This window comes from Apis mellifera, linkage group LG5 (genome assembly GCF_003254395.2).
Source record: "Apis mellifera strain DH4 linkage group LG5, Amel_HAv3.1, whole genome shotgun sequence".
NCBI classification, from domain to species: Eukaryota; Metazoa; Arthropoda; class Insecta; order Hymenoptera; family Apidae; genus Apis; species Apis mellifera.
This window is the reverse complement of record NC_037642.1, coordinates 6,572,942-6,598,756: the sequence shown is the minus strand read 5'-3', so window position 1 is coordinate 6,598,756 and position 25,815 is coordinate 6,572,942. Positions and strand designations below refer to the sequence as shown.

The 25,815-nt window shown below is 22.9% G+C and overlaps 6 protein-coding genes across 12 annotated transcripts; 3 read left to right on the top strand and 3 right to left on the bottom strand.

Annotated features, from left to right (window-relative positions):
- Positions 1-62: 62 nt before the first annotated feature.
- Positions 63-1,847, bottom strand: LOC726653 (mitochondrial import inner membrane translocase subunit TIM14). Of its 3 annotated transcripts, none has more exons than XM_001122374.5 (3): positions 1,116-1,255; positions 526-660; positions 63-443 (listed from the first exon to the last, which is right to left on the bottom strand). In XM_001122374.5, the coding sequence occupies exons 1-3, from the start codon at positions 1,116-1,118 to the stop codon at positions 231-233; spliced, it is 351 nt and encodes a 116-aa protein (XP_001122374.2). In that variant the 5' UTR covers positions 1,119-1,255; the 3' UTR covers positions 63-230. The 3 variants fall into 3 exon arrangements, 2 of the variants coding, with proteins under 2 accessions (XP_001122374.2, XP_006562154.1); XM_006562091.3 differs by lacking the exon at positions 1,116-1,255 and adding an exon at positions 790-842 and having other exon boundaries at positions 163-443; XR_003304706.1 differs by lacking the exons at positions 63-443; positions 1,116-1,255 and adding exons at positions 1,279-1,640; positions 1,717-1,847 and having other exon boundaries at positions 548-660.
- Positions 1,848-2,203: 356 nt separating this feature from the next.
- On the top strand, positions 2,204-4,830 carry LOC552748 (histone acetyltransferase type B catalytic subunit). The gene is made up of 7 exons (XM_625123.6): positions 2,204-2,344; positions 2,847-3,031; positions 3,269-3,531; positions 3,636-3,792; positions 3,894-4,108; positions 4,241-4,392; positions 4,466-4,830. Exons 2-7 carry the CDS (start codon positions 2,883-2,885, stop codon positions 4,757-4,759), a joined length of 1,230 nt encoding a protein of 409 aa, XP_625126.3. The 5' UTR covers positions 2,204-2,344; positions 2,847-2,882; the 3' UTR covers positions 4,760-4,830.
- A 667-nt stretch (positions 4,831-5,497) lies between these two features.
- Positions 5,498-7,509, top strand: LOC552740 (S-methyl-5'-thioadenosine phosphorylase). The gene is made up of 6 exons (XM_625115.6): positions 5,498-5,667; positions 5,964-6,124; positions 6,308-6,528; positions 6,645-6,847; positions 6,996-7,205; positions 7,295-7,509. The coding sequence occupies exons 1-6, from the start codon at positions 5,647-5,649 to the stop codon at positions 7,334-7,336; spliced, it is 858 nt and encodes a 285-aa protein (XP_625118.2). The 5' UTR covers positions 5,498-5,646; the 3' UTR covers positions 7,337-7,509.
- A 96-nt stretch (positions 7,510-7,605) lies between these two features.
- Positions 7,606-18,626, bottom strand: LOC411892 (V-type proton ATPase subunit C). Of its 5 annotated transcripts, XR_409290.3 has the most exons (10): positions 18,457-18,625; positions 17,098-17,419; positions 14,655-14,810; positions 10,574-10,760; positions 10,355-10,453; positions 10,075-10,283; positions 9,781-9,925; positions 9,528-9,672; positions 9,239-9,422; positions 7,609-9,130 (listed from the first exon to the last, which is right to left on the bottom strand). XR_409290.3 is itself a non-coding variant. In XM_016912310.2 (9 exons), exons 2-9 carry the CDS (start codon positions 17,381-17,383, stop codon positions 9,327-9,329), a joined length of 1,323 nt encoding a protein of 440 aa, XP_016767799.1. In that variant the 5' UTR covers positions 17,384-17,419; positions 17,755-18,000; the 3' UTR covers positions 7,606-9,326. The 5 variants fall into 5 exon arrangements, 4 of the variants coding, with proteins under 4 accessions (XP_016767799.1, XP_016767800.1, XP_006562158.1 ...); XM_016912310.2 differs by lacking the exon at positions 18,457-18,625 and adding an exon at positions 17,755-18,000 and having other exon boundaries at positions 7,606-9,422; XM_006562095.3 differs by having other exon boundaries at positions 7,609-9,422.
- A 43-nt stretch (positions 18,627-18,669) lies between these two features.
- On the top strand, positions 18,670-20,106 carry LOC409254 (protein RTF2 homolog). The gene is made up of 3 exons (XM_006562094.2): positions 18,670-19,086; positions 19,179-19,562; positions 19,677-20,106. The coding sequence occupies exons 1-3, from the start codon at positions 19,018-19,020 to the stop codon at positions 20,073-20,075; spliced, it is 852 nt and encodes a 283-aa protein (XP_006562157.1). The 5' UTR covers positions 18,670-19,017; the 3' UTR covers positions 20,076-20,106.
- A 637-nt stretch (positions 20,107-20,743) lies between these two features.
- Positions 20,744-25,612, bottom strand: LOC412293 (membrane-bound transcription factor site-1 protease). Its single transcript, XM_006562093.3, has 14 exons — positions 25,556-25,612; positions 24,722-25,257; positions 24,494-24,625; positions 24,199-24,408; positions 23,943-24,127; positions 23,565-23,862; positions 23,302-23,453; positions 22,906-23,186; positions 22,697-22,808; positions 22,360-22,618; positions 22,032-22,306; positions 21,653-21,942; positions 21,292-21,568; positions 20,744-21,217 (listed from the first exon to the last, which is right to left on the bottom strand). The coding sequence occupies exons 2-14, from the start codon at positions 25,241-25,243 to the stop codon at positions 20,851-20,853; spliced, it is 3,360 nt and encodes a 1,119-aa protein (XP_006562156.1). The 5' UTR covers positions 25,244-25,257; positions 25,556-25,612; the 3' UTR covers positions 20,744-20,850.
- Positions 25,613-25,815: the final 203 nt, after the last annotated feature.

Genomic DNA, 25,815 nt, shown 5'->3' with positions numbered 1-25,815 from the left:
TATTGTATTAAATCACATGTTATATTTTTATTATATAATTTTTAATTTAATATAAATATATTATAAAATTAAAGGAATCATAAATGTATAAATAATTTTATTACATATTAAATAAAATATTTAAATCATTATATTATTAAATATATACATAAAAATTTACTTGAAATTAAGTTTATAAAACTACATACAATAAATTTCATGTACACTATTTATATTCATACATTTAACTATTATTTTTCTAATAAATCTTTTGCTTCGTTAATTTTTGCTGCAATATATGGAGATCCACCTCGATCTGGATGATTCACAGCCATGATTTTTTTAAATTGCTGTTTTACTTTCACTTTACTTGCAGTTGGTGAAACATCCAAGATTAAACTAGCTTCACGTCGTGTCATTTTAGGTTCAAAACCACCTTTATAATATTTACTATTTGCTAAGGTCTATTAATATATGTTTTCATTAATTTATTAATATACATATGTACATATATTTATATAAATGTAACATAATATTTAAGTTTACCTTTGGATTTAATTTTGGTACATTTTTATAAACATCTGCCATTTTTTGAGATAAATGTGGCATTTTTTTAATTATATAACGTCCTGTAAAACCTACTACAGCAAGACCCAAGCCTGTTGCAATAAGTGTACTGGCCTGTAAATATCAGAATTAAACACTAAAAATAGATTTTACAAATTTCTTTTTATTTTTATATAATCGAACAAAAATGTCATATGTTAAAAAATATATATTAATTTAAATATATATTTCTATAATAATTACACGCGTTATCTTCATAACCTCATATATATTTAAAATCTTAAATATTTTTGCTCCTTTGTTTCTTTTTTTTTCTTTCTCTTCTTTTTATAAATAAAAATATTTATAAAATCATAATTTTTTTCACTGATGATAAAATTGTGATGAAATACATATGCATATATAAACACAAATTCTTCATAATTGTATATACAATTATAATTCACGAAACAATTTTAATTTAATGAAAAATAAAAATTTTCGAATATTATAAATTTTGATATAACAATAAAAATTATATGACAATAACAAATTATTCTATAAAATCACTCATTTTAATTTGATCTTACCATTTCAATAAAGTTGTCAAAACAATGCAACACTTACTAACTTAAAATAGATGTTAATAATTTTCTTTAGTCAATGAAAAAAATTTAAAAAAAGACAATCAACTGATTATAATGAAGTTTATTTCAATTGTGGATTCAGTTTTATAAATTCATGTATATTTACCCATATTATAAATTCTTTTTCAGAAGAGAATATAAAATAAATATAAGAGAAATATTATGTTATATAATATAAAATTTGTTTACAATAAAATTTTAATATTGTCATTAAAAAGTTGAAACTGTTCTCCATACAAGAATAGCAATATTGCCAGCATTATACATGTATAATAATGATGTTGCTTGATATGTAACTGCACAAGCATATGATTCTCCAATGACAACATGAAATGGACCTCCGAATCTATTATCTAAACTTTCTTTAATACTTCGAGCTGCTAATTCATGGTTATCGGTATATTTTTCCGTTGCAGTAACACATATTTCTATTGCTTCTTGTTTCATTTCTTCTCGCATATCACTATACTACAGTTTAAATAAATTATAATATTATTGCAATTTTAAATGTCTTGTAACGTAAATTAAAAAGGTAAATCCTTACTTTACATAAAGGATACGTATGAAATATTAAAGGTTCTTCTGTCTTTTTTACCTCACCTGCAGACATTTTTGATTATTGAAATTATTGAAAAAATTTATTTTTATTAGAAAATATTATGACAAAAAATTCCAACAGTGTATTGAAATATTTAATATATTTCAAAAATTAACTTTGAGATTCAAAATAAAAGATTAAATACAATATGTATCTAGTCAATGTATTTCATTTGTTATTTTATATAATAGAAATATAATAAACGAATAAAATTACAAATAAAGTAAAATTCAATTTTATAGATTTATATTCGCACCCAAATAATTTTTCATAAAAAAAATATTTTATGATATTTATAATTCGAAAAAAATATAATATAAATCGATTATTATTAATGTAATAATAATGTTTATTCTTGAATTTAAAAAGATTTATGTAAATTAAAAAGAATATTCTTTTGAAAATGACCAATAACTCGTAAGAATATCACAAAGTCTTAATCTTTGAAAGAATTGTAACTAAAGCTTAAATAACCGCTTTATTTTTGGCGCGAAGTTGTTTTATAGTTATGTTTAAAGAAAAATATCAAAAAATAGTGTTCTATTGAAAAATTATACACAATTATCAAAAGAAGGTATAATATTATAATATTTTTCCATATAATAATATAAAAAATATGATATTTTTTAAAACATAACAGAAACATATACGTATATAATAATAATATATAATAAAAAGTTATTTAAAAAAAATTTTAATTTATTATTGATTAAATAATTTACATGTAATCTATTTTATAATAATAATAATAAATAAAGTTTATTTTCTGTGATTTATTTAATTCTAAAATATATAATTCATAACCTATAAATGTTAGCGGTAACTTGTTAATCAAAATCAAAAATTTCTATATATATATATATATATATATATATATATAAAATTAAATTTATTTAAAATTAAATATATATATAAATATAATATATATCTATGTATATTTTTTAAATGAATTTACTATTGTGGTTACATATCGCTATTATATATACAAGTACATGTAATATTTATACGAAATTTAATTTTTTTAATTTTACTTATAACAAATTATTAATTTAATTCTAATTTTTTATTTTTTATAGATAAATTTATATTATATATTTTATTACTAATATAACATGGAAGATCCAACTACTGCACGTTTAAAAAGTTTAGTAATGAGTAGTAATGAAGCTTTGGAATTTAAATTAATACGTTCTTTTGAAGATTTAGAAAATAATGAAACTACATTTAAACCAGAAATGTCTCATCAAGTATTTGGAGATAGGTTTGTTTTTAAAATATGTAATATATTATTAAAGATATATAATTCAAAATTATTATTATTTAATGTATATAGATACATATTTTTAAACAATTTTTTTTCTATAATTATAAATATAATTATAGAAATATAAATATATATAAATATAATTATATTTAATAATATAAAATATAAATTATATTAAATATTAGTATTATATTTATTTTAATTAGTTTTTCAATTATTAATTTTTTTTATTAGTGAATCTATATTTGGTTACCGAGATCTCAGAGTGAAGCTATATTATTCAGCAGGTTGTTTAGAAACTTATCTAGGCATGACTTATTCAGAAAAAATAAATAAAGTACTTTATGAAGGAGTCGAAGCTGATGAAGTATTGCCAAAAATTGCTGAAAAACTAGCTCCACAAGTTCATGATAATATAGATGCATTTATTGAATCTTTAAAAAAAGATGATACATTTAAACCTCATGGAGAATTACTTCATTCATTTTCTGTTAATGGTAATATTCTGTAATATTATTCATAAATTATATATTTAAAAGAAATATTATAAAGAACTTAATAATTTAACTTAATAATTATTCAAAATTTATAAACAATAAAGATGATGGTTGCACAAGAAAATTTGAAGTTTATAAAGCAGATATGAGTTATAAAGGATTTAAGGAATATCATCAACGTCTTCAAACATTTGTATTATGGTATATAGATGCTGCTAATTTTATAGATATTGATGATGATCGATGGCATTACTTTAATATGTATGTTTAATCATAGTTTTATTTTATATTGCTTTTTAATTACATAAAAAATCTTTTTTTTTTAAATAGAATTATTTTTAAAACTTATTTTTTTGGCATAGGTTTGAAAAATATCAAACAACAGATGGTACTGTTCGTTATGCAACTACTGGTTTTGCTACTGTATATCAATATTATGCATATCCACATCATACTAGACCTCGTATAGCTCAAGTTTTAATTTTGCCACCATTTCAAAATATAGGTCTTGGTACACATTTATTACATGCTATTTATCGCGAATATATTGGACGGAATCAAGTCAAAGATATAACAGGTAAATGAAAATAAATTTATAATTATGATAATTGAATTTTGAAAGGAATAATACAAAAGTAAAATCTGATTAGATACTTTTATTTCAGTAAATCTAGTACATTTTGGTAAGGCATTATCATCATTGTTGTAGTTGAGGACCCTTCAATGACCTTTCAGCGATTAAGAGATTATGTGGATGCAATGAATTGCTGTACATTATCTAGTTTTTCACGAGAGTATCTACTTCAAGGTTTTAATAAAGCAATGGCCGCAGAAGCTAAAGAAAAATTCAAAATTAATAAGGTATTTTTTATGTTTTATGTTTAAATTATTAAAAAAACATATTTTTAATTCTAATATATTCTATTATTTTTAGAAACAAGCTCGCAGAGTGTACGAAATTTTAAGATTGCGAACTACAGATTTAACAAATGAACAAGAATATCGTGAATATAGATTAGATGTAAAAAGAAGATTGAATATTCCATATAGACGAGAACAAAATGATTTAAAAAAATTGGAATGTGCATTAAAGAATATTGACAAACATTCGAATATTACTTTACCTACATTGGAACAACGTATACAAACTCTGGAGAAAGAATATAAAAGTTTAGAAGAAGAATATAAAAAAGTGATTAAACGTTTGGAAGATGCAGAAGAACTTTGAAATTTAATATTTTTTTCATTTTTTATTTTTATTAAGTTATCTGTATATTATAAACAATTAAACTCTTTTTCTCTTACTATATATATATATGTAATATTTGAATATGAATTATCAGTTAAAATATTTTTTCTAATGGCTTAATAAAATTTCTTTTTATTAAATAATTTATTAAATATCTTTAAATATCATTTATTTTAGATTATATTTATATAAATTTATAACAATTTTGCATTTATAACATAATAAAATATACATACTTATATCTTAAAAAAAATTTTTATTTATATATAGAATACTTTTGTCAATTTTAAAAATGAAAACACAAAAATTGGTATGCAAAAATGTTATAGTTTCAATGTGTTATTTTTCAATTAAATTTTATATTAAATATAATAAGATACAATATTTTGAAATATTGATTATACGAAAAATCATATATTTGATATTCCTACAAAGTTTAGAATTATAAGTTCATTTTCTATCGGTAACGCTATTTAGTAAGTTTGAGTATTTTTCAAAGAGATGGCATTACTAATTATGTTTTAAGGAAGATAATAATTTGTATTTCTTATATTTTTACATTTTTATATCATATATATATTTTTTTACATATTTTTTTTATTTTTATTATTTAATATTGCATTAATTGTTTATCTGAATTAATGACATTAAGAGAAATATATAACGTACAAAAAGAGTAGGGATAACTTATAATCATTAGATGGAAACTGATAACTATTCTATATTTTGTGTTTTTATCAGTATGATCTTATAAATTGATACATAAATTAAACTTCTAATTATTAATGTATATTTAAAAACATAAAAAGTATTATTTCGGAAGTTTTTAATTAATATTCGATCAAATAATATTGACAAAGTTAAATATGAATAAGTATAAAATTAAGGTATGATAAAAGTTATCAAAATTGAAAGATTATATATATTTATTATAAATATTTTATATCTAGTAAACTATAAACTTTTTAAAATTTTTCTTTAAATTATATATAGATATTTATATCATTATTTTTATAATTTATATTATTGCGTTTTTAAATATTATTTATAAAAATTATAGTTAAATTCGAATAAACAATAATTCTTAATTGTCACGTGATGAGAAAGTGATTTTCTTTTTTTTAATTCAAACAATTATTACTTAAATTCGAATATAATACGAATTTATAATACGAATTTATAGGTCGGAATAATTGGTGGTTCAGGTTTAAATAATCCTCAAAATCAGATATTAAATTGTCAATCTATAACTACACGAGAAAAAGCTAAAAATGAATTTGGATTTCCATCTAGTGATCTTTATCACGGAAATATTAATGATGTAGATGTGATATTATTATCAAGGTAGTTATATATATATATATATATAAAATAGAATATTTATTAAATTTTTAATATCTAATATATAAATTATTATATAATATATAATGTAATATAAATTACTAATAAAATATTCTTTATATTTTAAATATTTTCTTGATTTCTAAAAAAAGTTTAAGGAGAAAAATTTTATATAATTAAATATAGACACGGACCAGATCATAAAATAAGTCCTACTGCAGTAAATTATCGTGCCAATATTGAAGCTTTACGCTTAGCTGGATGTACTCATATAATTGCATCAACAGCATGTGGCTCCTTACAAGATTTTATTTGTAAAGGACTATTAGTTGTTCCAGATAGCTTTTTAGATAGGACAATAAAAAGAAGTACAACTTTTTATGATGGTACTTCACCTAAATATTCTGGTAAATTATATTTAAACAATCACAATATAAATTTTATCTCATATCTATAAATTCTATAATATTATCTTATATCTATAAAATCTATAATATTAAAAAATATTACATTAAAATTTTAGGAGTATGCCATATGCCAATGGAACCAGCTTTTGATCCAACTACATCTCAGATATTATTTGAAGTTGGTAAAGAATTAGGATATATGATAAGAAAAGGAGGAACAATTGTGACAATAGAAGGACCAAGATTTTCTTCAAAAGCTGAAAGTAATGCATTTCGTATGTGGGGTGGGCATTTAGTTAATATGACAACATGTCCAGAGGTACATTTATTTTCAAATTTAAAAATTATGAAAATAATGTGTGTGTGTGCGTGTATGTATACACGTATATAATCGTAAATATTAAATATTATTATTATAATGTATCATAATGTATTTAATATATCCAATAAAAAATTTTTTAAACAAGGTATATTTAGCAAAAGAAGCAGGACTCTTATATGCAGTTGTGGCAGTAGCTACTGATTATGATTGTTGGAAAGATTGTGAAGATAATGTTCATGCAGCTGATGTAATGGAAGTATTTAAACAAAATATTAATAAAATAAGAAATATATTTATAAAAACAGTTAAACTTATTGGTGAAAGAAATTGGGACAAAGAAATTGATACTCTACAAGTAATTTTTATAATATTTAAAAATGAAAGAAATATAAATTAATAATTTTCTATTATAAAAAAATAAATATAAATTCTTTATCATTTCAGATATTATCTCAAAGCAGTAATGTTTCTTCTCATTCTTTGTGATTTATACGTAATGTACGTATAATATCATATATATCATACATTTATAATATGATAATAAAAAAGTACTGCTTCATATTTAACTTTATATTAAATTGAATAATGAAAATTAAAATACATTTCTTAAAAATTTTGAAAATATGTACTTTTTGTTAATAAATATAATATAAATGAAATAAAATGCAATATTTATTACTTAATATTATTTAATCTATTTAATTAACAAATGATTAAATGATACTTCATATTTAATATGTATACACATCATAATATAATTTTTTGATCACATATATTTAAATTTAATTTCTTCATTTATTTTGTTTAACATTTAGCTAATATTGTCATCGCTCTAACTGAAATATTTTTACAATTAAAATTTTAAAATTATAAATATAATTATAATTAATTTTGATATTTTATAAAATAATACATTTTCAAAATTATCAGTATGATACATCTTTAATACATAGAATGCATATTTCTATTATTTAACGCTTAGGAAACCGTTTTTTTTATAAAATTTAATTAATGACGATAAAATTTTATTTATTTTAATTAATACTTTATCGTATAATAATATCGTATAACAATTTGAAATACAGGTGTACTTTGAAATACTGATAACAATTAATTCTTTAAACAAAAAATTAATTTAAATTCATAGATTAAAATACATTTGATTAAATCAAAAAGAATATTACTATACCTGTAACGTTTCTCTATTTTCAATATGTATGTACAAAATAAAATTGAATATATTCAGACATATAGTTCAATTTATGTTGATACATTAAAAATATTAAAGAAATAAGATATAAGCGAGGAATTAAAATAATATTGCAAAGCATTTCTATACACGAAATATTTATAATACAATCTGTTTAAATAACATGTACTATAACAGTTTTTTATTATTATTTTTTATTTTTGTGCAGCTTTTAAAAATTTCAAAATTTAATACTTGAACTGAATTTACAATGAAATTTTTTTTATATATTACTAAAGTTTAAAATATAACATTAATAATAATACTTTAAGGAGTCAAACTAATGTGTCTGGAGTTTTATAACTTTCAATAAATAACATTTTGATACATTAGCATGTATCTGATATACTTTGCATTATTAAAACATTATATTTTCATTATATTTAATGAAATAAATTTACTGTATTTTAATATTTGAATAATACTTATTTTACTAGTTACTTTTTGTATAATATAAGCATTATGAAGAATTATTGAATAAACATGGTAAAAGCATTTGAATCAAAACAGATATTATGACATATGTTTTTATAACAAGATGAACTTTCTCTTTTATAACAATATTCACAATGATCTTAATTTTATAAACAATACATAAAATACTACAATTATACATTGCAGAATTTCTATTCTGGCACAATATTTTCCGCTCATTGTGTAGTACTATGTAAAATAGATTGTGCTATATTTAATTGTAAGAATTTTGATACATTTACATACAGACATTTTAAGCAATATATCGTTATTATAATCGAAACAATAAATTTTTCAATATTTTAATTTTCTTTGAAAAGCAGTTATTTATATTATGAATTTGATTTATTAGTATCTTGTTCAATTAAATATAGCCCATTTAAAAAAAAATTTGCAACATATATTCAAATGTGTTTGCTAAAATTTATACAAATGATTGTACATCCTATTATGCATAGTTTATTGAGCTAATATCAAAGTACATACATCTCTCCAGGTATTTGATGTATTATAAAAATATTATAAAAATATTTTTTAAGTAAATATTTAATTTACTCCTGCAAGTGAATGAATGATAATTAGATTTATATTGAAAATCAAAAATAACAAAATTTTAAAAAATAAAACATATTTCATGTAAACAGAAAAAACTACTGCGTACGCACCTGCTTTAAATACCTGGAGTTATAGAAGTATGTGTTATGTAAATTAAAGAATATTTAAAATTTAAGAAAATAGATTTGTCTTTAATAATTAAACCTTATTGTCAACCATATCTACGTTGATTTTATAATATACATAAGGGAAATAGTCATTTTGGCCAAAACCTAATCCTGGTATATCCACACTCTGTTTAAATAAACATAGAAGATAATAACGTTATATTAATTTTTATAAAAAAATTAAAATAAATTATTTTAAGAAATAATTTATTATTAAAACATTACAACTTACATCTTGAGTTCCTTGAGCAGCAGAAGATGCTGTAGCAGAAGAATCTAAATGAGCATAATGTTGATTAAGAACATCACGTAATCGTCTTGCACATTTTCTATGAGGATGCAACAATATTGCTTGGAAATTCACAGGTAATCCATACCTGATAAGTTATAATTTATTATAATTAATATATGATTAAATAAATATTAATATACAATATAATGATTTATTACAATAATACATGATTTCAAATAATTTCTATTATTACCTTAAAACAGATTCTACAAATACACGCAAAGCTTTAACATGAATCCATGCACAGAAACATTCACTGAAGTTAACTTTTAACCAACGTACAAGAGGGCCAAATTGTTTCTTTTTGTCAGTTACCAATTTCGTTATTTCATTTTTTCCTACAATACATTTTAATAAATTATATAATAATATAAATATTGCCAATATAGAATTAAAAAATGAAAAAAATTAATTTTCAAATAAATAAAAAATCAATTATTTTATATATGAAATTTTGATAAAATGTTTTTATCAAAATTTTATATACCTGCTGCTAGTTCTTCTTCATTATATGTAAAATCACGAACAATAAATTTTTTTTCACGAGCGTGTAATTTAAATTCTTCAATAACTTTTTTGAATAAAGTGACAGTAAATAATCCATATTCAGAATCTTGAGTAATAAGTTGTGTAGTACGTGGTACTACCATTTTTGTTAATTTTTCATAACCACTGTACCAATCCTGGAAATTTGCTCTAAAATTTCATAGAATAATTTGTTTGTTAGTTAAAAAAATAACAATGATGAATATATTAAATGAATTTACCTTGGCACAATTACAAGCAAAGTAGTTAAATATTCACTATCCAAAATAAAATGCTCCTTCTTCACTAAATCTGCCAAATTTCTTGTTAATAAACTTCCTCTATACAACAATTATCTACTATTATTATTTAAATAATTTTTTAAAGTGTAAAAATAAATAATTAAAATTAATAGAAGTTTAAATATATGAGATATTAGATATTAAAAATTTATGGCTTACGTCTGTTTCTTTTCAAGATTTTGTAAACTTCCTTTCAAATTATTATATGTTGTAGATTTAGTTTTAAGATCTGCATCAATTTGACCCACTTGTTTACTGATAATATCAGCAATATTTCTTAATGATTGCTTGATAGGATATTTTGCCATGTCCCACTGGAATCGAGTTATATATGATGGTAGATCACCTAGTAAATTCATAATGTTAATGTAATTGTTCTGAGATAATTATTTTTTTTCATTTTCTATATAAATATTCAAACAGAGCTCAGTACAATTTTGAAATTATGAAATCATAAGTAACATGCAATGTTTAATTACATGTAATATACTTTAAGTGCTTAAGTGTGCTTACAAATGGAATACTATATATATTTTTAATGATTTGATAAAGTTTATAAGCTAGAAATGATAAAGCTCTGTTGAATTGTAAATATATTGTACAAATGCAGGAATATATATAATTATGCATATATATTTTATATACTAATATTACTATTTTTTATATACTATATAGTAAAATTAATATAAGTAATAATATTTGTAATTATTATTTATACAAGATATTTTTAAGCATATAAAAAAATCTATTTTTCTTTTTTTTTAATAAAACAATAATTATATTATTTTTTATATATATAAGAAAATATATAAAATATATGCCTTCATATGTACAATAAAATTATGCATATGAATATGTATCTAATTAAATTAATTTTAGCTGAATTAAAATAATTTTTAGATTGACTCTGTGATAAGGAGAGTATTGATAATAATAAGATAACAGAGAAAGACTGTTCTTCTACTAAATTCATTTCTTGATTCTAGTACGCTCCTTACGTATTATTAGCATTACGAGAATAAGCGAGACATTAACAAAAATATAGCATGCAACATTAATATATAGAAGCATTTTATATTATCACTTCTTTTTTTTATTATAAATTTTTTTTATTTAATTAATTCTTTTTAAATATATTTTTAAATAAATATTTGTTCAAATTAATTTATTTATATATCTGTAGTACAAGAGAATTACTCGTAAATAATGTTTGAATGAAGCAATTAATCTCATTAATCTCAGTTAATTCAATGTTCTAAAATTTCATTATAATAAAAAATTTTACAACAAAATATTAATTCAAACAAAATTTATGAAAATTCTGTAATTACTAATGAATTTTGAATTATATATTGTATTCTCTTATGATAATAGTTGTCAATGGATAACTTTAAATGAATAAGCTCGCACGCACGCATGCACGCATGTACACTTGGTTCATTAGAATACGAATGTAATGAAAATTACAAAAATATAATGATTATATGATGTTATATAATATAAATTGTTTGTATTTTTTAATCATTATTTTTCAAATAAATTTAGTTCATGTATAATAATGACTTAAATAGTGTAACATTAATAATAGTAACATAGACATATAGTATACAGCTAAGCTAAAATATTTAAGCATTTCATGCTAATTGTTCATGAAGTACTTCATAAAAGTTGATCGTAGGATGTTTTTTGTGATATGGATAACTTGTAGTGTTGAAGGGTATTGAGCACTATATTGTCATCAAAATTTATTTGATCATGCGAAACAGTATATTATAAGTCCATGTACCGATCGATAAGTGTTTTAAAATTTTTGTTAATTATGTCTCATCTGTAATCTGTGCTAACGTCCATAAGATATATATATATATATATATATATTTTTATATATATATATATACGTGTGTGTGTACATGTATTATAGTTTGTACAGTATTGTCTTTCTATGAAAATTATAGAAAATAATAATTTGAAAGCATGTAAAAGCTAGGTATAGGAGAAAATGTTATATATATATATATATATATATATATAAAATATTTGTATATATATATATATATATATATATATATAAAACAAAAAGAAAAAAAAAGAAAATTAATAAAGAGATGATGTTACTGAAAGAAGTAGTATCATTTAAATGTAGAATGTTCTTAAACCATACTTTATGTTGTATTTGTGATAATTTTAAATCCACACATCCACATATTTTTATGATTCATAATAATGAATTTTAATAACATCATATTTAATTTAAATAATTAATATAATATATATATATAATATGATATAATAATTATATGTTAATATTATAATTATATGTTATAATCATATTAACTTATTGTAATAATATATCAATTTTATTAAATTCTTGCATATGAATACTTAATAAATTCATTATTTATTTAAACATGTATCTTTGAAAATAACATATAAAAAAATGTCGTATACAGTTTGAACAAAATATACAATATATGTATCGTATACAAATTGAAACAAAGTATGGTATAAAAGAACAAGAGATAAAAAATTATAAAAAGCATTTAAAATGTAGAAAGAAGGAAGAAAAAAAAATTGATAATGATTGAGGTAATATACTATATGTTCATTCATTCGTCCACAGCACCTGGAACAATTGATCAAATGATTTCCAAAAAGATATTAATCAAATAGAATATTTCCATATTATTATAAATGAATTTAAGAAAAAAAAAAAAAAATAAATAAAAAAAAAAAAATAAAAAAAAAAAGATATTTTCTTAATGTGTTTTGTAGTTTGTATAGAATTTGTGGAATAATCATCATTAGGACGCAGGAGTGAAAAAGAACTAGCTAAGAACTTAAAACAAACTAGAGCATTTCCCGAAAAATAAATTTTAAGAATGTACACACATTTGCTGCAATTAAAATGTGCTAGAATATGGGTAGCTGTCTGTTATCTTCCAATTTTTTAATTCCTGCGTGCACAAGAAATCAAATATTGTTGTAATATTATTCAGGGAATTACTGCAGTACAACATAAAATATTTGATATACTAGGCTTTTGTATTCTGAATTACAAGCTAAATAAACTAAGCCAAGTATTTCTTTTCTTTTGGTACTGTCTCACTTGGTGTATGCTGTAAACATTTGAGAGAGATTGTCATGACTTATAATGTGCTTTTTTTTTATTTTAATAAATTATTGAAATATATACAAATAAATATATTTAAATAGTCACTAATACAAAGAAAATTGTGTCTTTTGAACAATGAAAATTTAATTATAATAAAGTGTAGATAATTTATTACAGTGATAAAAAAATAAAAATAAAATATGTAATAAGCAATGCTTTCTTATTTGACATAGCACATTAACATTAAGACCTGAAATAATTTATTACATTGGAGGCAAAATTTGGCATAAAATATTTTAGCATTACAAACATTGCATATGTAGTGCAAAATTGTGCAAAATTGACACTGAAGGAAATGCGCACTAGGATCATAAAGACGCTTTCATTATATAGTGACTAAAAGAAGAATTGAAATAAGAGTTACGTGAGTTTTAATTATTCTTATTTCTTTTATTTTAAGCAAAAGCTGCATGCGAAATTTATTGTTTAAAATTTTTAATACTATAAAATGACAACCTCTCTCTCTTTCTCTCTCTCTCTTTCTTTCTCTCCTATATCTATCTCCAAAGGAGATAAGACAAAACAAGAATCGGTCGCTAAACGGGCGAATCACGAGGTGCACAGGAAAATAGGTTGAACAAGTTTCGCAGCTATGTTGGGAAAAAGGGGTTCGACGGGTTGACCTGGCGGTGATAGGACGGGTACCTGGATTGGGCAAATTGCCACTATGGTCTTGGTCTTGGTCTTGGTCGTTGTTTTGGTCCACATCGTCTTCGTCGTCGTCATTGCCAAGCGATTTGCGATTGGAGGTAGATCGATCTGCTTTCTCAGTAGTCCGATGACGTGTCGCTGACTGCCATCTGGTTTCTCCTTCACTGCTACAGTTTGATGAAAGGGAAAGACTCGGACTCGTAGGAGTAGGACTAGGAATGGGTGTAGAAGAGGTAGAAGCAGCGCACCAATGCGCATGGTAGCACGAATATGCTGATAAAGGATCATTTGATGATCTAACATCACAGATGCCTTGAGGACTATGTGATGACTTTTTTTCAACATCAGAAGGATGATTGTGATGTTTATGACTATGATGATGTTCGTGATGATGATGACGCTGGTAATGATGCTGACCTAAACAGGCGGCTGGTTCTGGTTCACATTTCTCCGATTCCTTCCACTGCTTGTGATGCTCCTTTGAAGACTTGTGTGATGGGGTGACGGGGGTGTTTGGCGGGGTGTCCGGACCCCCTTCGGGGCTCGAGCTCTCCCCATCCACTGACGTTTGACCTATCCATTACAGCCCAGTCCCAATCTCCGCGCGATTTTTCTTACGTCTCGTTCAACTATTATTGCGTCCTACGCAAATGCCTAACGACAATGCTGTCGAAACTCAATCAAAATAACTCAAAAAGAAAAAAAATCACATGGAGTATTTAGCGCACAGAAACTTTTGTTTCATTAAGAATTTAATCGCGAAAATTAATTTTTATAATTTTTAATTAAATTTTTATAATTAAATTCTGATTTTTATTATTTAATTTTGATAAGTATATAAATATCAAATATTAAAAAAAAAAACAATTTTGGAAATATAAAGTTTAATGCTGAAAAAGATATAAGTAATTGTTTTTAATTGTATTTATAAAAAATATGCACCTCATGATTACAATATTTAATCAATAAAATTAATTAATAAATTATTAATAAAATTAAATAATTTAATTAATAAAATTAAGACTTTTTTTGTAAAAAAATTTACTATTTATCCTTATTTTTTCTCCATTATTAAAAATTGCACTATATAAATATTTGTAATATCTATTACTTGAACTTTTAAACATTTTTTGTAAAAAAATTTGCTATTTATTCTTATTTTTTCCCCATTATTAAAAATTGCACTATATAAATATTTGTAATATTCATTACTTGAACTTTTAAATAAATTTTTCGTTAAATACTCCGACGTAGCAAAAAGCAATAAAAAAATGAAAAAAGAAAAAAACAAAAACAAAATTGAAATAATACATAATTCAAAATAAATAGAAAATAGTATGAGCAAATGATATGCAATGATATAAATTTAAATTGCAAATGATTAATAATGCAATTTAAGGAATGTTGCAAGGAATAATAAAATAACTGAAGAAAAAAAAAGAATCCTTGTAATAACTAATTGGAGCTTGGTGACCACAGTAACCCAAGCAACTCCTTGCGTCCTTTGCAAATTTTTAACAAAATGTGGTCCATATATTTAAATCTCTACATTTGAAAATTTTTTATTATATTTCAATATATGATGATACTGCATGTTTGTGTATTAAAATTTTGGAGGCTTTATACATTTTTGATGGTGCACATGTATGAGCATTTGTTAATAAAATAATAAGGTAGGGAAATAGGGTTAATGTGGTCCAAATTAAATAAAGCAAGCCAAGCAACACCACAAATATAAGAAATTATTTGTAGTAAGTAATAAATTAAATGAATCCAATCCAATTATAATAATAAGCATTCTACAGATATATAAATTATATGCCAAAATATGATGTGTACCATCATATCTTGTACATTAAATAAAATTCTTAATTTTTAAATACAATAAAAAAATTAGAAATAATAAATAAATAAATAAAAAATAAAAAAAAGAAATAATATTTAAAAAAGAAACATTGATTTAATATATTTAAATAAAATTGTACTTTGATTGTAATAAATCACATAAATTATTATTCACGAAAATAAATACATATAATTTTTAATGTTTTTCTTTTAAGGATAATTGTACAAATTACTTGATTATTTATTTAACATATTTAAAACATTTAATATTTAAATGAATATTTTGTTATAAAAAATTATATAAAAACCTTTTATATTATAGACTAATTCAACCAAATATTAAAATTATGTTTAATATAAAAAAAAAAGGATGGTACACATCATATCTAAAAATGTTATATTATACTATATATGCTATAGCCACAAGTATCTTGCCTGCATATTATCCTCAATAAAAAAACATATTTATTATAACAATTTGTAAAAAAATAATATTGTTGTTATTTTATTAATAGCGTACACAGACAAAATTTTGTTTTTATCTATTAATCTATTAATGTAGGATACTGAGGACAATAAGGATTAAAGATTCTAATCGTGCTATTATTATTATTATTATCAATGAATAAATTAAAACTTTTAGAAATCAACTGATACATGTTTAAGATCATCATTAAAGAAAAATTCTAAGTTGTGTGCATGTTTCGTGTCGTGTATAGTATTCATTGATGTTTTTGCCAACCAATATTATTTTATTGTAAAATATTATACACAAAAAATCGATCGATACCTGTTTGCAGAGATCCAAAAAATATAATATTATCAAATGATATTTCAATATGTTTTTTAATATTTGAACATTTTATTTAATTAAATATATTTGATAAAAAAAATAATAAATAATTTTGAATCTCTGAATTTTTCAATGATCTATTCTCTTATTTTAGAGAATAGATGCAAATTTAAATCAAAGAGCAAATTCTAAAAACATAAACACATTAATATTTTTACTCACTATTGTTAGCCAAAAGATTTTCATGAAGTTTGTCTCTTTGATCTTCTAAAACTTCTCCCAGATATGTTGCTACTTTGCGTGTTATTTGTTCAACATAGGTATCTAATTTTCCTAGATCATCTGATAAACCAACTAATTGATCCAATGTTCCCACCTTTAAATCTGGGATATGAAATTTATAGTTAACTGATAAAGAATGTTGTTTTGATGTTAAATTGTTCATAGTTTCCCATGTCTGTTGACATGTTTTATCTCCTGGTGCAGATATTAACCAATATTCTGTCATTTTGAACAATATTCCAATGAAAATTACTTAATTTATCTGAAACATTATAATGAACAAATTGTTATATATTTTAATGTATTATATAAAGTTCAATATTTTACAATTCATTATATACATCTATTTATTGTGTATTTTCTATAATAAATTATATTAAATTTTTTGTATAATAATTTAATCACATTTATATATTAAAATATATAATTAGTATATATATATATATAAAATAATTTATCTATTTTTATTTGTGCAAAAAATATATAAAATTTATATAACCCAAATTAAAATCATAAATGAGTAGTAATTATATTGTTATTAATAAATTTTTGAATTGAAAGTCTGTAGAAAATAAATAGTCTTGTCAAAACAACCACCTGCTTTATTTTCAAACATAGTTAATTTATAGAATTAATATATAATTCCACAATCCTAAGAGCATTATTTATATATTCATTAATTGCTCGTGTATATAATAAATTGTAATTTATAATTCAGAACTTTTTTAATTTAAAGATAATGCACAAAGTTTTAAAAAGTTGAAAAAAAAAGGGGGTGTGGCACAATGTATTTCTTTGATTGTGGTATTATGTAATTAAGCGCGCTTTCCACGTGACATATACTACTTAAGTGCAAGAATGGCGCGTTGATCTTGTAGAACGATCAATATAGGGAAATGACAAGCGTGCACGAAATTACAGGCTAAAAGAGATATCCTTGAATTGATAGGCATAAGTCTTTTAGTATGAACTTATTATTGAAATAATTTAATGGCGCCCAATAATAAACCATCATAAAATCGATAATATAAAAAAACTTAACATTTTCATAAAAAATACGTCATATATTAAATTTCGAACCAACTTGAAGAAAATTTTATTTAATATCAATCAATATAACAAACATACAATATATTACCTTAAAACATATGAAAACAAATATTATGATTATTTCTATAATAATTTTTAAGTTTTTTTAATCATTAAAACTTGGGTTAAAAGCATTTTCTAATTTTCCATATAATTATAATTTATCCATTATTAATATATTTTAAATAAAAAATAAATAATTCTACTTACTAAATATTTCGAATTATATCTTTATTTGCAGAACACGGCAGATGCTTGAATTTCTCAAGAAATCCAAAACATTCGCTGTTCTAATTACTAGTCGTCGAAACCATCAGAAACCATTGTGACCTCACGTGATGACAATTGTGTGCTGCTGCCTTACGACCCACCCGGCAACTAAATCATAAACCAAAGGGAATATCAGCTGATTTGGAACAGTTCACAAGATCAGTATTGTTACCAATACTAAAATCATTCAATTCAAATATTTTACATATAAATTTTAATTAAAATATTAAGTTTATATTAATTTTTTTTAAATATCTTTTTATATGGATTATATATAATAAAAATTAAATATTAAAAATTTGTTTTTTTCAAAGATAATAAAATTATTATAAAATTATATTCATCATATACAATAAGTTGGTAGCATTGAATTATATTACGTATCTTTATTTATTATTATTAATGTTATATTCTGTATAATCAATAATATTTAATATACATTTTGTTAAACTTGAATAAGTTATTAGTAATTAATTTTTCAATTTCATTTTATAATATATCATGGGTTGTGATGGTGGAACTATTCCTCGAAGAGATGAACTAGTAAGAGTTAAGAAAAAACCAGAACAGGTTATTTTCTATTTAGATTATGTATTTTTATATATTATTTATAAATATTGGTCTTTCTATACAAAGTAATATACTATTACAATTATTTGTAGAAAGATAAAGAAGCAGAATTAGCATTTAAATGGAGACATTGCACAATTAAACAATTACCATTACAACCACCAGTAGTTGGCTGTGGTTTAGGTCATCTTTATAGTAAAGAATCTGTATTAGAAGGTCTCCTTGATCGAAGTACACTTCCAGAATCAGCACAACACATTAAAACCTTAAAAGATATAAAAAACTTAAATTTGACACCGAATCCAGCATTTGATGGTAATAAAGCAAAAAAAGGAGATTGTTACGCAGATGAAGGAAAAAGTCCATATATTTGTCCACTTATTGGACTAGAAATGAATGGTAAATACAAATTTTGCTTTTTATGGTCATGTGGTTGTGTAATGAGTGAAAGAGCACTTAAAGAAGTCAAAAGTAAGGTAAGCAATTTATTAAAAGAATTAAAAAAATAAATAAAATGTCTAAGAAATATTATAAGGAAAAGAAAATATCTAACATATAGTGATTTTTATATTTTATATCATGTTTTTTAGATATGTCATCAATGTCAACAACCTTTTACTGAAGAAGATATTGTTATCATAAATGCAGAAGGTAATGATCTTAAGTTGATGGAAAAGAATATGATACTACGAAAAATAGCTAAGAAAAAATCTAAGAAACAGAAATATAATGAAGATAATCAAATATTAGATATTAAACAAGAAGAAATACCAAAGAAAAAAATTAAAAAGGAAGATAAAAGTTCTACTTCTAAGATTACTAATAGAACAGAAGCTGAAGATCCAGCATATAAAAAAGTTAAAGAAAATTATAGTGTTGCTAAAGATCCTAAAGCATCAGAAGTTTTCAAAAGCATTTTCACTACCCACAAATCTGCAGCAGAACAAGATAGGGCACATTGGATTACATATAACCCATTTTACAATTAAAATATTTCAAATATAATAAATATTCTAAAAATAATTATGCATACAAATATTATATGTAAAAATAATAATAAACATCTTGTACACATAAATGTTTTCATCATTAAATAAATAATTTTATGTATGTATAAAAAACGATTTTATTTGTATGGATTTTTTTGTAATCTATATTACAAAGTAGTAATATTGTTAGACTAATAATATTGTATCACTACTTGTTTGTAACAAAAATGGATAATGATATCATTATACAAAAATCTAATAATTATTACAATTATAAATTAATAATAATTAATAATATACTTTTTGTATATATATTTGTTACCTAAAGTAAATGAGTGTTCTATTAATTAAAATATTAAAATATTTGAAAAAATACATGTATAAAATATTATCAATATTGAATCTAAAATAATATTTCCTTAATTTATAGTGCAAATTTATATCTGTTTTGTATATTTTACTAATATATTTTATTACACATATATTTTTATTTGTAATAAGTTTGTATTTTAATCGTAATTTATTTTTCATTTATATAATTAATAAAATTAATAATAAGTAATATTGCATTTTGCATTCATATATTAACAAAAATTTGTGTTATTTGAAATTAATCAACAACATAAAATTTATCAAAATAATTTCTATAATTTTTAAATTTATATTGAATATTATATATTTAAAGGCACATAATATAGTTTGTTATATTTTTTTAAGCGTTTACGACAGATAATTGAATATTATCTTGTATTAATTATAGATTTGTCAAATACAGTCACATTTGAGGCACTCTGCGTAGAGAAATTGTTTGAATAACTCTGCGTAATCTACCGACTGTTCGTTTTCTTCGAGAATGCCGTTTTGTTATTAAACAATTCCACCGATTTAATAAGTAGAAAAAAATACTTCCTATAATTATTATTCCTGCCATGTAATTCCACTTACGTGTAAATGTTACACTGTTATCTTGATCATTTTGTTTTAATTCATCAATATTATTTCGTTCCGCGTGATGTAATGTAGGAATATTTGCACCACCAACGCGTCTTCTAAGCCATAATGGACTTGAATCTTGTAAAACTGGATTTATTGCAATTATTGTATCTCCAACAGATAATAATTTTTGAGGTTTATAGAGATTTCTGGAATGGAATTAAAATTATAGATAATATTTTATTTGTTGAATAACATTTAATAAAATTTATTAATAACTTACATAGGCACAGATTCATTTAAAGGTTTTGGAATAACAGGAATAATAATAGGACAAGATGGAAGTGGTCTAATATGACCAGCATTAGTATTTTCAGACAGTAACACTTTACTATGACGTTTTAAATAACTTCCTTCCATACGTTGAGGTAATTCATTACTGTCTAAAATACTAGATTTTTCAAGAATTTTTGCCTTAGTTTGACTTTCATCTGTAAAAACAGTTGCGATATGTCCCGTTGTTGTATATTCCAATATAGCATCAAGCATCCAAAAACAAGCTAAAAAATAAAATTTTATTATTTACATTGAAGAATAATATTAATACAATTATTATATAAATTCAAGATTTTATAAAAACATACGTTTTTGTAAATGACTGTCATCAATACAATTTGAATCTCCATATACTACAATTCTACCTGGTACAATATTAGCTTGATCTTTTATATTATTTTTTTCCACATTTTTTTTTTCAGCTATTATATTGTTACTATAATTATCATTATATATTTCCTTCATATTCATATGACCATTAGTTTGAAGAAGTCCAAGAATTGGCACTGCCATTGTAGATTTTGATTCTGATTCAAGTAAAAGCTCTTGTCCTTGGTCATGTAATTCTGCATAAAGAATAACTCCATCCTTCGGAAATCTTGATAAAAAATATATTTTTAGACAAAAAAAGAAATTTAAATAATTATAATTTACATTTTATACTATATTATATTTTAAATTATATACCGAGTAATTGTAGTACCAGAAGCAAAAATAACAGGTGGATGTTGACCAAGAGTAAATTGGCCATTACGTACTTGATCGCTAAATGCAATCCCCCAATTAGAATATAGTAAATCGTTTAAAGCTGGTACATTTGCACCTCCTGTATCTGGTATCCACCACTGCCGAGTATTTTCATCATAAAATTTAACTTTTCTCATAACAGTGACGTTATACCAATCTGCAAATATGACTACAGAGAGACCTTCTTCTTCTACATCTCTCCTTAATTTAGCTACCTGAAAAATACTTCACTATAACACATATGATATTATTTTTATTATATAATTACCTCTTCAGGAAAAAATTCTTCTTCACTATCAACAATAAGTAAGGTACCATAATTTTTGGCATTAAAACATGTGAATGGAGCACCAAGTACCTCTAGATAATAACCAGCATTACGTAAATGTTGATACATATCTTTAAAGTTTGTATGAATATGATCACCATTCCAATCAAGTGGATCATTTTTTGCACGTAAATCGTCTCGTGGAAAATAACCCGGAGGATAACGTAAATTATGAAATTGATCCCATAGAATACGTTTACTATTAAGAAAATATTATTTAGTATTATATCATAGAGTTTTATAGTACAATTAAATATAATTTTATATTTCTACTTACTGACGTGGAGGTGTAGGAATAACTTTTGCTTTTAAAGGTAATTCTATCTTAGACTGTCTTACTTTTTCTTCTCCATCACTTGGTGGTGATTCAATTGTAACAGATATATGACCTATATATAATATTGAATTTTATTATAAAATATTTTTATAAAATATATTTTCTAATACAATGAAAATATAAATGAAAACAAATAAAATAATTTAAACCTTGTGCTATGCCTTGCCAACCACGGGCAGATGGTGGAACTGTTATAGCAACTGCTAACCATCCAGACCATGGCCAAAGAACATCACTATGAGTTACTGATACATCAATTCGCTCACCATTACCATTGCCAGTATACGGATGCCATATAAATTCTGTTACATGTCCAGATACTCCCAAACCATTTATTATAGTTATATTTACAATCGTAGGCATACCAGTATGATATACAGCTTGCGTACAGTATGGCCACATATATTGACATTCAGTTAGATCTATATAACTAATAATATATCATGGTTTATGCATTATATTGCATTATATGCATTGTATATATTGTATGTAAATTGTAATTAATACTAAAAAATATATTAATATAATATCAAAAAAACAATTACCTTGGACTAAGTGTAGCAATTGGTGTATATGAACGTAGAAAATGAAATGCTCGTAAAAGATCTAACTTTCCAGCACCTTGTTCAAACATACCAACTCCAGATAAACGACGCGCAGAATTAAGTAATGCTTGTTTCATACTTGCTGGTGTTATCTTAAACAATAATTTTTTTAAATTATTGTTTAATTTGTTAATATGAATTTAAAAAATTTTAATTATATAAAAAAGATAAATATATAAGAAAATATGTTGACATATAATTACTCTTTGTTTAATAGATTGAGATCCATCTGGTTGTACAAACCCACTGGCTAAAAGTGCTACAGCTCCAGCAACAACAGGACTAGCAACAGAAGTTCCTGATAAAGTTCTACAACCTGTTTGTAATGCAGAACCTCGTACTCCTGAACCATATGTAACCAAATCAGGTTTTACTCTTCCATATCCAGATGGTAATTCCCATGTTGTCATACCACGCGACGAAAACCTTGCTATTTGATCTTCCCAATTAATTCCACCTACTCCAATAACATCCATTTGATCAGCAGGATTGTTTAAAGTGCTATATTAAATAAAATTAAATTTATTTATATATTTTAAAATTAAAAGAAATAAATATAAAAAGAATATTTGATTTTTTACCCATATAAAGGTCCATCATTACCAATTGCAGAAACCATAATTACACCATTTGCTGTTAATTCCCATACTTTATCGACAAATGGATGATCCATAAAATCTGGTCCTCCAATACTAAGATTCAATACTGTAACTTTTGTAAGTATAGCATAATTGAATGCATCCAAAAACCATGATGTATATGATACCTAGGAAAAGTAGAAAAATAAAGCAGTTAAGCAAAAAATAAATATACATATTAAATATATGATAAACATACTTGAGTATTAGTAAAAACACGAAAAATGTGAAGTTCAGCATCTGGTGCAAAACCAAGACAATCTATACAAGATGATGCAATAACTCCAGCTACAAATGTACCATGACCTAAACCATCTTCTAATGTTTTTTCATTTGTCCAATTTGAACGTTCTTTAATTTTTTTAAAGTGTGGATGACTAGCTGCTAATCCTGTATCAAATATTGCTACCTAACAATAATTGTATTATGTAAGTAATATTATTTCTTTTTTAAATGTCATTAATAGTATATATATTTCAGATAAAATTATTCACTTTTACTCCATTTCCAGTAACACCCATGCCCCATAGAGCATCAGCTTGAAGTATACTTGTAATTTGTCTTGGTATAGCTCTTAATAATCTACGTGATGTATGTCGATTATTTGATTGCCAGAACTGATTGTTCTGAAATATAAGTTATGATAAATAAACTTGCAATGTTCTTGATTATATTAAAATATTAGTCATATAAAAATTAAAATATTTAATATAAAAGCTTACATAATTGTTAATTTTTCTTTTGAAATTTTTATATTCTAGAAATTCTGCATCTTCTGATGCATTGACAAATTTTAAACTTCTTTTTACAAGTCTTTGGGGAGTTACTCTCCTAATAAGAGGATGATCAGTTAAAGCATCAAGACCATTATGTCTGTCTGTTTCTTCCAAGAGAACAACATCAAAATCACTTGGATAATTGCTAGCTAAGTTGTTACGAAATAAAATTTTCCAATTATGAATACCAGATGAATTTAATGCAGCTTTTATATAATTTTCACGTGTATGTGGTTTATAATAGCCTTTAAATGCAACAATATATTCATTTTCAACAATTCTGCTAGCAAAATGAACTTTTATTTCAGGACTATTACCATGATATGGTAATTTAGCTATATTATTGAGTTTAGAGTTTAAAGAATTGTTGTTTTTTAATGAACAGTGCACTTGATTATAGGGTGATTCAATCACAATATTAAATAGTAATAATAAAGGGATATATAGCCAACATGTGTGTGGCTTCATACTATTATTATCAGCTGAAAAATATGTGAGAAAATTAATGTCATATATTATGTAATTATTAAATAAGAAAATAAATATATATATTTTAAAATGATTTATTTATAATAAACATTAAACATTTGTACTAAAATTAATATTATAAATAATATAATAAAGAAAATATTTTTTCAATTTTAATAAAAAATTTACATTTTTATTTATATTTAAATATTATATTAAAAATTGAAATAATTTAAACTTTATTTATAAAATAATTATAAAAATAATTATGATTATTGAAATTAATGCATATTATTACTTTATAAAACTTACATGTAGTAGAAAGTCATAATTTATTAAATTATATTTTCTCTGATCATACTTCTTTTTAATATTTTAAACAATAATAAGATAATGTAATAATTTCTTATTTAGTTAATATCTAAGAAAGAAATCTAAAAACGACATAAGACGTTTCTTTATTGTTAAAACCTTGTTTTGATGTCATAACCTCAATGTTCTTAAAATAAAAATCCATTTCAAATGAAAGATCAAAGTATTCACAACATGCATTTTCGTTTAATATTTTTACG